Source organism: Musca vetustissima, unplaced genomic scaffold, assembly GCF_032173495.1.
Source record: "Musca vetustissima isolate MV318-11 ecotype Yass unplaced genomic scaffold, APGP_CSIRO_Mvet_v1 utg7742, whole genome shotgun sequence".
Lineage (NCBI taxonomy): Eukaryota > Metazoa > Arthropoda > Insecta > Diptera > Muscidae > Musca > Musca vetustissima.
The window spans coordinates 229000-242175 of NW_026881582.1; the positions used below are offsets into that span (position 1 = coordinate 229000).

General features: G+C 36.5%; 2 protein-coding genes across 2 annotated transcripts; both read left to right on the plus strand.

The window, feature by feature from the left end:
- The first annotated feature begins 5012 nt into the window (after nucleotides 1-5012).
- Nucleotides 5013-6698, plus strand: LOC133327509 (uncharacterized). The gene has a single exon (XM_061536027.1). The coding sequence runs from the start codon at nucleotides 5013-5015 to the stop codon at nucleotides 6696-6698; it is 1686 nt and encodes a 561-aa protein (XP_061392011.1).
- Nucleotides 6699-10984: 4286 nt separating this feature from the next.
- Nucleotides 10985-12678, plus strand: LOC133327496 (probable asparagine synthetase [glutamine-hydrolyzing]). The gene has a single exon (XM_061536012.1). The coding sequence runs from the start codon at nucleotides 11001-11003 to the stop codon at nucleotides 12672-12674; it is 1674 nt and encodes a 557-aa protein (XP_061391996.1). The 5' UTR covers nucleotides 10985-11000; the 3' UTR covers nucleotides 12675-12678.
- Nucleotides 12679-13176: the final 498 nt, after the last annotated feature.

Here is a 13176-nt window from a genome sequence, read left to right on the forward strand (position 1 = left end):
CGCAGATTCGCGACTACAATAATCTTATAATCGATTTTTGGATATTCCTGTTTGCGTATTAAAGCTAGAAGTAAAATTCAAAAAACACTCAAAATCGAGCTTCAAAATGTCAGCATCATTTAAAGATAGATGCAGTTTAAATTTTGAAAAATGATACATAAGGGGCGTATTCCCCATTTTGTTGGCTTCTAGTTTTATTTTGACACGAAGACCGTGCAATGAGTGGCTTAGTCACAAATCGATAGAGAACATAAAAAAAAACTGGTTCGCCTCAACCTGTTTTTACACATTTTTTTCATTAAAGTAGACACAGCTTCCACCAAAATAAAGTTTGGAGGTCAATATCATGAGCAGTTTGCAACGACAGATCAATTAACCCAAAACTATTCCCTTTTATTCATATACTTAAGTAACTCCCGAGTTATAAAGGGGGCAACCTCCGCTTCAGCTATGTTAAAAAATTGGCAATATTGCCCATATAGAGACTTTGGGACACCATTTACATGAAATCGGAAGAAACTATATATGGGAGCTATATCTAAATCTGGACCGATTTTCTCGAAACTTGGCAGACATCATTCTAGGCCTATATGATTAGGCTGCACCAAATTTCGTGCAAATCGAAAGATATATATGGACCGTTTACATTAAATCGATTAAATATATATATATGGGAGCTATATCTAAATCTGAATCGATTTTTCCCAATTTCAATAGGGTTCGTTCTTGGGCCGAATAAGTGACCTATGCCAAATTTCAACCAATTCGGATCATAAATGCGACCTGTACTTTGTTTACAATTTAACATTGACAGACGGACGGACGGACGGACATGCATAAATCGACTTAGAAAGTGATTCTATGCATATTCTCAAAAGGAACCATGGGTCTATCTCGATTATTTTTGCCTGTTACAAACATATGCACAAAGACATAATACCCTGTACCACAGTGTGGTGAAGGGTACAAAAAATTGACTTGATCGAAAACCGCGTCGCAGTGTCCGAACAATGGCTCGTGAGCTGAACATATCCCAATATTCCATTCGGCAAATATTGAAAAATGAGCTCGGAGTAAAGCCATTGAAATTCCAAAAAGTACAAGAACTTACACAGCAACAGAAAGAAAATAGACTCAAAAGAGCTAAAGAGTTGCTTCGCTTGGCCGAAAGTGGTGAACTGAAGAATTTGGTTTTCTCCAATGAGAATACAATCGTTGTCCAGCAGTTTGAAAAAAACAAAAAAAGTATCGTGTTTAATTGCCAAAGAGGTCAGCTGAAAATGTGCACCTTCGGTTGGCCACCAGAACTCAAGCGCCGCCCCCGGTAATGGTGTGGGCCGCCATAACAGCCGATGGTCGCATTCCGCTCTTATTAATCGACCGTGGCGTCAGAATAAATGCCGAATATTATGGCAAAAATAACAATAAATAAATAACGCTCCATTTTACTTACCTCGTACCTTCTACTAGCAAACAATAACAATTGTTCAAATGTCAAACAATGACACTACGAAGCTGCTAAATTTTTAAATTGCGTTCTAGTTGCGACACTATTTATATGTATCAACATTTCGTTTTTAGAATTGTGAACATAATTGGTCTGTTCCCGTACTGCAAGGACCTACGAGTTTTTACTATTTTCTCCGATATCATAAAGGAAAAAAGTGTTATCGTAGTAAAAAATAGTAGATTCTTGCAGTACGGGAACAGACCAAATATGTAATTAAATACAAGTCTATAAAAATTTTCCAATACGTCTCTAAAGATAGATATAGATTTTTTAGAAATCGTATTTTATAATATTTATTTGTAATGTAATGTTAATGGATCATTGCATTTTCAATAAAAAAAATTTTTAAACACACCAGTATACGCAAACAAAAAATTGTAGGCCTCATTAAAATATTTTATTTTTTTTATATTAATTTTACAGAAAAATACCGATATATAGATAGTTTCGACTGAAATTCCCACATAATAATTTAAAACAAAGTAGACATATTTAATTCATCACAACCCCATGAGTTTCATTAAAATTCATTTCACATTGTGATTGAAAGGAATTACAAAGGTTAGAAACATTGTATTTATTTTACTAAGCGCACAAATCTGAATATTTTGACTTTGTTGTCATTAATGCAATTGTATCCCAGTGATGCCAATAGATTGTTTATAGTCGAACACATAATTTACATCATAGTATAAACAAAATCAGTTCTAATCGCAACGAGCTATGACAGCGTCTGACTGGCTATTGTTTTGAAACAATTGTCAACACTGTTGTTAACACACCTTATCTCTACGAAATATATTATATAAGAACGGCATACAGACGTGCCTCCAATTAAAAGTGGTTGATCTTTATAAAATTTATTTAGCAACAAAGAAAAAACAACGACAATAGTCGGACTTCGTCTGCAATTAATATTATACAATTTTCAATATCTCTGAATAGCGTATTCATTGTAAATAGTAAATATGCGGATGCATGCATATATTCTCTGTCTAAAAATAAAACCAAAACTATTTGTTGAAGAAACATTCTTTGGAAAAAAAACTTAGAATTAAATGAAATATTGTAATAAACTTAAATTGAAGTCCAACTTAATATTTTTTGGGTAATCTTTTGCTTTGTAACCCGAAATCAAACGTGAAGGTATAGAATTGGCAAATTACCCGCTAATCGACCCCTTTTAGGGGCATTTTATGCCTTTCCTCAAAAGAACGCATTTTTGGTCTGATATGTGCATAAAACATTTTTTTCTAATATGCCGGGTTTTAGCTGTTTTGCAACATTATTTTCCAACCGATATCTCCCAACGGTGGTAGTGTGATTCGATTGTAATCCTTTTGGAAGAGGTTTGAATTTTCAAGACATAGTTTATTGGCATTACCTAACAAATTTTTTTTAATAGCTAAATACTCATAAAGGCTCATTATTGCTTCGATGAATACAGTATTGTCAACGCCAAGAGCACTGATACATTCCAAACGATCTATGAACCTCCACCGTATTTCACAGCACTCTCAAAACTTTTACACATCCATCTGAGCTATGGATGTTAGTTTTACTTTCATCAGAAAACTTTACATTGTTCCAAAATTTGTCGGTTTTTGCTACTTAAGAATGGTTTTTTATAATGCTTTTATTTGTTTCAGTTTCGTTGGTGCACTTTTGGTGCCTTTTTTAGTATTAAGCTCGATTATTTTCGACCATTTCTATCCCTTTTTTTAATTTGGATGGCGGTCGCAGAATAATATTTTTTACTGTGATGCTCAAATATTTCAATTATCGTTTGAAGAAACTCAAAACAACAATATTTACAATAATGTTGGCTACTCCTTGTTTAGGAACTACTTCCAGCTTATGATCTAGTCCATCAACTTGGGCAAGCGTGGGTAATGATCTTAAGCCTTCAGTGTTCGCTTAAACGAATTAGAGTCGGGGGTCCAGACTCGGAGTGTAGCGATTTTATTGAAATTTGGGTTTGCTGAAGTATTACATTTCAGAAGCGAGATTCTAATCTAGGATTGGTTGTATAAAAATGTAGTAATATCAGAGATGTAGGTTTTGGTACTATTTACATAAGTAACCGTTTATTTCAAAAATATTTAAATAAGTGTTGCATTTTAGTATTCGAATGATCAATAAAACGTATGTGTTTATAATATAGTAATTAAAATTGAATAAAAATAGAGCGGAGCGGAGGCTTGTGGCCCTAAAAGTTATTTACGATTTTTAGTGACCACCTTATTAAAAAAATATGTCATGAAATGGTTAGAAGTTAAGGTTCGAATTGTTATGTCTACCATTAAAGAAATTATTAAGGGTCAAATAAGACCCAATATTTTACTAGAACTAGATCAACTCCTAAGTCTTCGTCCAAATTCGAAGTAAACTGTGGACTTTAATCGTAATTAGTTGAATACTAACGATTTTATAGACCTAATTGGTTCATTTGTATCATCACACACTGTTGTTTTGTACATTTTAATTAAATCAAAAATTATATGGAAAATTCATATTTTATAAAAATCGAATTAACATAGATAATCAAGAAACTGAATCATGATCAATAAACTTAAGAAGTATCTGAACAAGTAAACGTAAAGTTAACATCGACTGAACCGAGGTCGTTATACCCTACACTATAAATCGGATTATGCTCATATGTTTTTCGAAATGTGGGTTTAAATCTATGTATAACCTGAAATGGCAAATTGCAGATAATTTGTATGAATATTCGCAATGAAATCTGAAAATGTCTAGAAGAGCTGTGTCGTAATAGGTGCGCTGGTTCAAAACATTGACTAATATATTTTTAATATTTTCCGACCAATGTATAATCCATATAAAGCAATTTTGATTTTAATGCAAACTGAAATTTATTTGCATAAAAAATATATTTAACATTGATGAGCATACCCACCAGTTAGGAAGTAGTGCTTATCGACGATTATACATTTATACGATTACTCGATCATGTTTTTATACGGGTGTTAATGTATATTAATTTTTTAATCAACTCCAAAATAATAATCAAATTCAAACATGCAGCTACCATTGTGATCAGTCGCGAATGGCGAATTTTAAATGTAATTAATGTTTCTGAAATGCAATCATTTCGCACTTCATAAATTAGACTTCATTAAAAACTTGTAAATGCAGACGGACATTTAATTATTATTGAAGCAATTGTCATCGGGCCAGTTTGCTGGCAAAAAATGTGCTATCCAGGTGAGTCGTCTATATTCCCACGAAAAATAACAAATTTTAATGATGTGCAAAAGGTATGGGAAGCAATCAAAAATGCAATTTATTTTTGCCAACAAGCGGAACGTGTACAAATATATTGGCCGAATTTCAAAATCGAAATGTTCTAATTAACGATTAACTAACATTAGCCGAATATAAAAGTTGGCGAGTGATTGCATTGGGCTCAGTCTATCTTCTGCTGGCTAAACTGCGACTACCGAATAAATCCGAATTGGGAACTAAAAGTCGAGATACTATGTGCGGTATATTTGCTATACTATCGAAGGATAGTCGGGGTATCCTGCCGAGGACATATTGCGGATGTTCGCAGACATTGCGTGAACTGGCCTATCACCAGAGTGGCAAACAACGACATCGGGGTCCAGACGAGACGGGCATTAAAATAATTGCCGAACATGGCGTTGCCTTGGTTCATGAACGACTTGCCGTCATTGGCGTAAAAACGGGTCATCAGCCACTGCTTTCGGAAGATGGTAATGTGGCACTTATAGCTAACGCGGAAATATACAATTACTTGGAATTAAGTGACCACATAGCCAAAAACCGTCCCGGCTACAAACCTAAAAGCGATTGTAATGTCATTGTTGAGTTGTATGAGGAATACGGAGAACGTTTGCTTGATCACATCACGGGTATGTTTGCCTTCGTTCTGTACGACAAAAACAAGAGACGTGTCCTGGTTGCTCGCGACCCCTTTGGCATAATGCCACTTTATATTGGACAGGACTTGGAGGGAAATTTGTGGATATCATCCGAAATGAAATGTATGATTGAATATTGCAAAAGTGTTAAGAATTTTCCACCTGGCCATTTTATCTTTGGAGATCCGACAAGCGTAAACCCTCAGCCCTTCTATATGAGGCCGTGGCAAACTGAAATACCAAACCGAGCAGCGGATGTGGATGAATTACGAAGACGCTTAGAGGATGCAGTTCGCAGCCACTTGCAATGTGATGTAACATTTGGTGCACTTCTTTCGGGCGGATTAGACTCTAGCCTGATTGCTTCAATAGCGACGAAAATTATGCGGGAACTAGATCCTGACTATCGCCTGCGCACTTTCTCCGTCGGTATGGTAGGTTCCCCGGATTTCAAACACGCCCGTATGGTGGCCGATTACATTGGGAGTGATCACACCGAAGTAGTTTTCACTGTTGAAGAATGCCTTGACGGGGTGCGCGATCTTATCTACCACTTGGAGTCTTATGACATCGCCACTGTCCGCTGCAGCCTACCCATGTTCTATTTGGCACGTTATGTCAAAAGTACGGGCATGAAAATGATACTCTCCGGCGAAGGGGCAGATGAAATCTTTGGGGGATATTTATATTTTTTCAAGGCGCCAACATACCACGAATTCCACAAAGAGATGGTAACACGGCTTGACCAGCTGCATGTGTCGGATATTCTACGGGCCAATAAAGTGACCATGTCAAAAGGTTTGGAACTGAGAGTTCCTTTCCTCGATACCAGCTTTGTCGATTATGTTATGTCCACTAGACCCGAAGACAAAATACCAGGGCCATTAAATTGTTATTCCGACATTCAAAGCCATCGCATGGAAAAGTACATTTTACGCAAAGCCTTTGAGAGTGACTACTTGCCACCTGCGGTGCTGTGGAGGCAAAAAGAACAATTTTCCGATGGCGTGGGCTATGACTTGATTGAAGCATTGCCCAAGTTTGCTGCTAAGCGTGTTACAGACTCAGAGTTTAGTAACGCCTCTCAGCGGTTTCCCATTAATCCACCAAAGACGAAAGAGGCCTACTACTATCGATGTATATTTGACGAAATGTTTCCAGGCGACTCGCCGGCGTTATCTGTTGAAAAATGGGCGCCACGTCTGGATTGGGGTTGTCCCGAGGATCCATCTGGAAGAGCCCAAGAAGCCCACGAGAAGAGGCTAAAGGAATATTGTTAAGAACCTGTGGGAAACTAATGAATTAAGAATTTAATAATTATTGATATTAAAAATATTTAATAATTAGAATATCTGATCAAAACATTTTAATGGGCGTATTAGGTGAACGATGGGTTCTGAGTATCGCACAGCACTTTATATTTGACTATAAAGTTAAAAACTACAGTTTTGGTGACAATATCCTGACATTTTGCAAAATTGTTGGGTTGGGTTAGTAAATTTATTAAAAACATATATTTTATTTTTAATTTTTTTTTACATTAAACAATATTATAAAAGAATTTCTATTGTTTAAAGTGTAATTATGAGTTAAAAGATAATAGGGTTCCTATTATCGAGATTTTTTTTCAAGCTATAATATAATTGTTTTAAATTATTATTATGACTATAAGGTTGCATCTTATATCGAAGTATCATATTTTAAAGAGTTTTACATGTGATAAAATCTTAATGATTAGGAGATTCTATAAAAAAACTGTTTTTTATTTATGAGAATTTTAAAATTTGTTTTAATTGTAACCTAATATACCCGCAAGCATTACAGCTGCACATAAAATGGCACAACCGTTTGTATCCCACGAAATATCTTTAATAGTGAAAATCAAAGAGGGTTCAGTGCTCCTTACAAAGAATGCAGTCTAATGTCCATCGATTTCTATTAGTACGTTTACATTGTACCGGATTATGTTAACCCAGTGGGTTTAAATTGTCAATTCCTTTGAATATATTTCAAATAAATCCTCACAAAGTAGGTTAGCCCGGAAAAAAGTTCTAATGTAAATGCCGTTTATGACCAATGTCTCATTTTGTTAATAAGTTATTTCATTCCTACAATATGATATCGTTTTTAATTTCAGTCATAACCCTAATAAACATACTATAATCATCCTGACATTTTGCAAAATTATTTTTTTGGGTATTTGCAATATGCTGTTCTTAGTCTAACCTAAATATGCCAAACTTAGCCTGATCTCCGTTCTGTATTATCTATATTGTATGTGCAAAATTTATGAAAGAGTAGAGTAAGTTGATTACACATTCAAAACATTCAATGATTTTATTATAAACATTTTTATGAGGGTCACAGTCGGGCAGAAAAGTGTGATAAGACGGGGATTTTAAAATTTTCGAACTTGAAAGGTTCAAAAAGTGAAAGTACTCATTAGATGATGTCCAGCTAGCATTGCACCAATGTTTTGACTTTGATACTAAAACATACTATCAATATCTATCCACAGTTAATTCAAACAAGGAATTAAGTATTTTAGAGGGTAGTTTGGCATTTCGGATTCCCAATTTGTTATAAATTCTGATATTCCTTCTCGAAATAAAAAGTGAAAAATCGTATACGCACCTGACATTGGTGTAATATTGGAAAGATATAATACGTAAATACCGAAAATTGGACGTTGCTACAACGGATATTCTTGACAGGGCGCTGCAGCAGCATACCGAATTTCGAGTGTCAAGATTGTTTTGTTGTTGTTTTTTTTTTTTTTTGCAATTAAATAAATGCCCCTCTTTTCTCCGCCGTCGAAAAGATGATGATTTTTGAAAGAGTACATATCAGGCTCTGTTAAGAACTAAGTTTATTGACTTCGCTTGAAAATTAGCAAAATGGAGGACCTTGGAAAATTATTTTTTGAAACAATCTTCAATTTTCGACTAGAAACCATGCTTGAAAATAAGAAAGATCTTGACCAATTATATTTATTCTAATTCATACGAATATCAGAATATCGTATTCATATTTGGAACGTATTGGTTTATTAGTTTTGAGTTGTGTGCCCGCCATGCCGACACAATAAATCGGCTATATCTTCAAGAGTAATTAAGATTTTCGCTAGAATTTTTTAAGGATGCATTAATTTTTCTAAGTTGAACCTTTATTACCTTCGCACTATGGGCCACGAAACCATTTTTTAGCAAAAAGTCCATTTCAGGTATAAAGAAAAATTCGTTATATATTTAAAATCTGGAAAATTTGAGCTTTCCACCCGTAAAATTTTATACCACTGTGAGTCGCGGTTTACAAATGACATTGGGTCAAGTCCAAAATTTCATTTCTTTGTGAATACAATTTATATATGAAAAATTTACATAATATATTTAAAACATACAAACACTATTTAAAAAAAATGAGTTCCCGAACATAGTGCAAAAAGATATTTTAATGATTATAGCACCAATTAACACCTTGATATGTTCTCTGTGCAGAATTTTGCGACCGGCTGCAACAGTTCATAATGTTATTGCAAAAAATATGAAAATGGTCGAATATACGTAGACGTGTATACATAAACGTGTAATTTAGTATTTTGAATTCTAATTGGTTGTGAAATATCCGAACCAAAAACCAATATTTATTGACTTAAGTTTCGGTGTAGGCCCCATGTAAACGGACTTCCCATTAGTCGGTATTTTCACCAAATTTTTATGCCCATATTATATAAATGATTTAATGTTATTTTTATATTAAAAACTGAAATATTTAATATTTTATTATGTTTGATCCGCCATTTTATTTGATTTTCAAAATCTGATTTCACATTTGTAATCAGTGGCCATATCTTTACAAACGTGTTCAAAAATAATTTGATTACTACAATTAAAAACCAGTGAGCGGAGCAGTATAGTCGGACGGGGCCGACCATACGATACCCTACACAACTTCCATGAAAATCTAAATTTCGGTGGTTCTATATTCTGAGATTGGGCAATATTTCGCGAGCGCTATATTTCCGCCCTCCATTATGGTAATATGTTACTAAATAATATACGAATACGGAGATACCTGTAAACATTTGGGTGTAACTCCCACATCCGAGCTCATACAACAATATTATTGGTATTAATTTAAAGGTCAGCCACTCCTCTTGGATATAATATCAACTTCTCGGGTCTATGTCCTTCAGGGACAAATATATACGCTATAGAATACAAATTTTGTCATTTTTCACACAAAAGTCAGGGTCCATTTGACCCGCTAAATATTGACCAATCTTTATCAAAATAGGCATGCTTATTCTTTGGCCCGATCCCCTTCTCCATGCAAAATTTCACGATGTTCGGGCCATTATTGCGGCCTCTGGAGCGACCAGAAAAAAGGACAAAAATTTAGTATTTGGTTCATTTCATCCCCTAAATATTAACCGATCTTTCCCAAAAACAATAGGGGTCTTCATTGGTCAGTACCCATCCTACATGCAAAATTTCGTGAAGATTGGTCCATAACTGTGGCATGTATCGTGTTTACAGATTATAATGGCCAGACGGACGGACACACATGTCTAGATCGACTCAGCTAGACGAGATATGACTATCGGTATACTTAAAGGTGGGTCTAGGACCAATATTTCGCGGCGTTTCAAACTTTTGGAGCTGCACAAAGCTATAATACCCTGACAACATAGTTGTGTAGGGTATAAATACCGCTATTTAGTTTACTTTTTTTTCTTGCAGAATCTTAATCACCGTACCGCTCTAATTATGGCCAAAAAAATGGGATCTCTTGTCCATAGTGCTTCGGACTACTATTAAAAAAAGTTTTTGTTGCTATGGCATTTTTTGAAGATTCCCACTTACAGAAATCTAAATTCCGAAGTGTTAAGCCGTTGCAGTTCAATTGCTTCTTATTGCAAGATAACTGTCAATAGTATTCAATTATATCTTTCTAGTGTTAGTTCTTATAGTCTAAATTCGAATTTAACACATTGTATATATGTCGAGTCATCAAGAAAGTCCCCCTGTTCGTGCAAATAATTCAAATAAACTGCCGAGTCTGCCAACAACAGTCTCACGTGATTTGCACTGAGAAATGTTAATCAAAAGATATGCCAGAACATAAATACGCACACACATACCTACAAACATACAAACACACATAAGTACATATGAACTATGTAAAATATGTTTGTGGCGTTCAACATTCAATGGGGGTGAGAGACAGAAATTCTCCGTTTCGTCCCAGCCAATTGTCTGATGAAATATTGTCAAGAAAGATATCATGCTCAGACACTGCCCGCTCATTCGAGACGTTAACGCCACTCTCGAAACTGGAAAGAGACATTCGGAACAGATAAACGAACAATCAAGCAATACGCTGTCTGGCCGGTGTGAATCTTCTTCTTTAAAAAGGCGACTACAGCGCTGAAACAACTTTAGTAAGCATTGAACTTGACACGCGACTGGTGTGTGTTTAGTTCGGAATTGTGTCTGTTCGCGTTATTATTATCTATTGGTTCAAAAAACAAAAATAGTCGTTTAATTCGAAACAACGAACATCAAAACCGCTTAACAGCAATGTGTGGAATATTTGCTATTTTCTCCAAGGATGGAGAATGTATCCATCCGAAATTATATCACGGCCGCGTCCATACACTGCGCGAAATTGGATATCGGCAGAGTGGCAAACAAAGACATCGAGGTCCTGATTATACCGGGGTCTGTTGTCTACCAGACCACGGCGTCCTTATGATACACGAACGCTTGGCGATTGTAGGCGTGGAAACGGGACACCAACCTCTTTATTCGGAGAACGAAAATGTTGTCATGGTGGCGAATGGCGAGATATACAATTATCTGGAGTTGTCTGCGGAAATTGCCAAGAGACGCGGACACTACAAACCGAAAAGCGATTGCAGTGTCATTATCGAGATGTATGAGGAGTACGGTGAACTCTTGTTGGATCACATAACCGGAATGTTTGCATTTGTTCTGTACGATAAACGAGAAAAGACTATTCTGATTGCCCGGGATCCAATTGGAATAATACCCATGTATATTGGCGAGGACGTCGATGGTAATATCTGGGTGGCATCCGAACTGAAGTGCATTGTAGATGTGTGCCCCAAGGTGGAGGCTTTTCCGCCAGGCGAGTTGCGTTACGGCAAGGCAGACAACTTAGTTAGGCGAACCTATTTCCAGCCGACGTGGATGTATAAAACGCCATCAATCCCTGCCGAGTTGTGTCAACTGAGGACAACTTTGGAGAATGCAGTTCGATCGCATTTACACTGCGATGTCCACTTTGGAGCCCTACTTTCGGGTGGTGTAGACAGCAGTTTGATTGCTTCCATGGCAACGAAAATCATGCGGGAACGTGATCCCAACTATCGCCTGAAAACATTTTCCGTTGGGCTACGAAATGCTCCAGACTTCGGAGCAGCTCGCATGGTAGCCGATTATATTGGCAGCGACCACAAAGAAGTAATTTTCGAAATAGAAGTTGCGCTAGACGGCATTCGTGACATAATCTTTCACCTGGAGACCTATGATGTGACGACAGTTCGCTGCAGTTTGCCTATGCTCCTGCTGACACGGTATATCAAAAGTACCGGCATTAAAATGATACTCTCCGGCGAAGGCGCCGACGAACTTTTCGGTGGATATTTGTATTTCTTTAACGCCCCCAACTATACGGACTTCCACGAGGAGTTGGTAAAGCGAGTCTCTCAACTCCATCTGTCCGATTGTTTGCGGGCCAATAAAGTGGCAATGGCCAAAGGTATTGAACTGCGAGTTCCATTCCTAGATACGGCATTTGTCAACTATGTGATGTCGGTGAGACCCCAAGACAAAATACCGGGCGAACTCAATTGCTTCGAAGACCAACAAAAGTATCGGATTGAAAAGCACATACTACGGGCAGCATTTGCCGATGGCTATTTGCCGGATCAAGTTTTGTGGCGACAAAAAGAACAGTTTTCAGACGGCGTTGGTTACAACTGGATCGACACCATACGACGTGTAGCAACGGAACATGTTTCAGATGCCGAATTCGCCAAAGCGCCGGAAAAATATCCAACAAACACCCCCACGACAAAAGAGGCCTTCTATTATCGCAGCATATTCGAAGAAATATTTCCGGGTGAAAGTGCTGCGAAGACAGTTACGCGATGGGTACCACGACGTGACTGGGGTTGTCCCGAAGATCCTTCTGGCCGAGCGCAAAGTGTTCATCAAGTGCATAAATAGGGGACGTCATGCCGGGGCGACGTTGTTTAACCTTAAGACTGATACTTCGTTTCAAATGTTTGAAATCTGTAATATAATCTGTATACACTATATGTATGTAATGTCAATCTGTTATGATACACGTACACAAAAATACATGCATACACGTGCACAAAAAATCGCTACAAACGGTTGTATTTTGTTACAAGTTTAATTGCATAAGTTCGTTTACGGTTAATTGCAATAATTATATTTATACCTACATATACCCAAATATACACACTTATCGATAATACAATACAATCACTCCAATTTTTTTTAATAAAATAATTCAATTACAAACATACCTTTTTTGGTTTTTACTTTCAATCTCATGTCGAACTGAGAAAAAAACATATATGCACGAGTCTTCCTTATCAGCATTTTTAATGCAATGCATTCTGTAGGCGTTAAAAGAAAACAGCAAAATTAAGCTGTCTGAACGATTGCAGAATAATGCAAAATAAATATCTTCCTATTTACA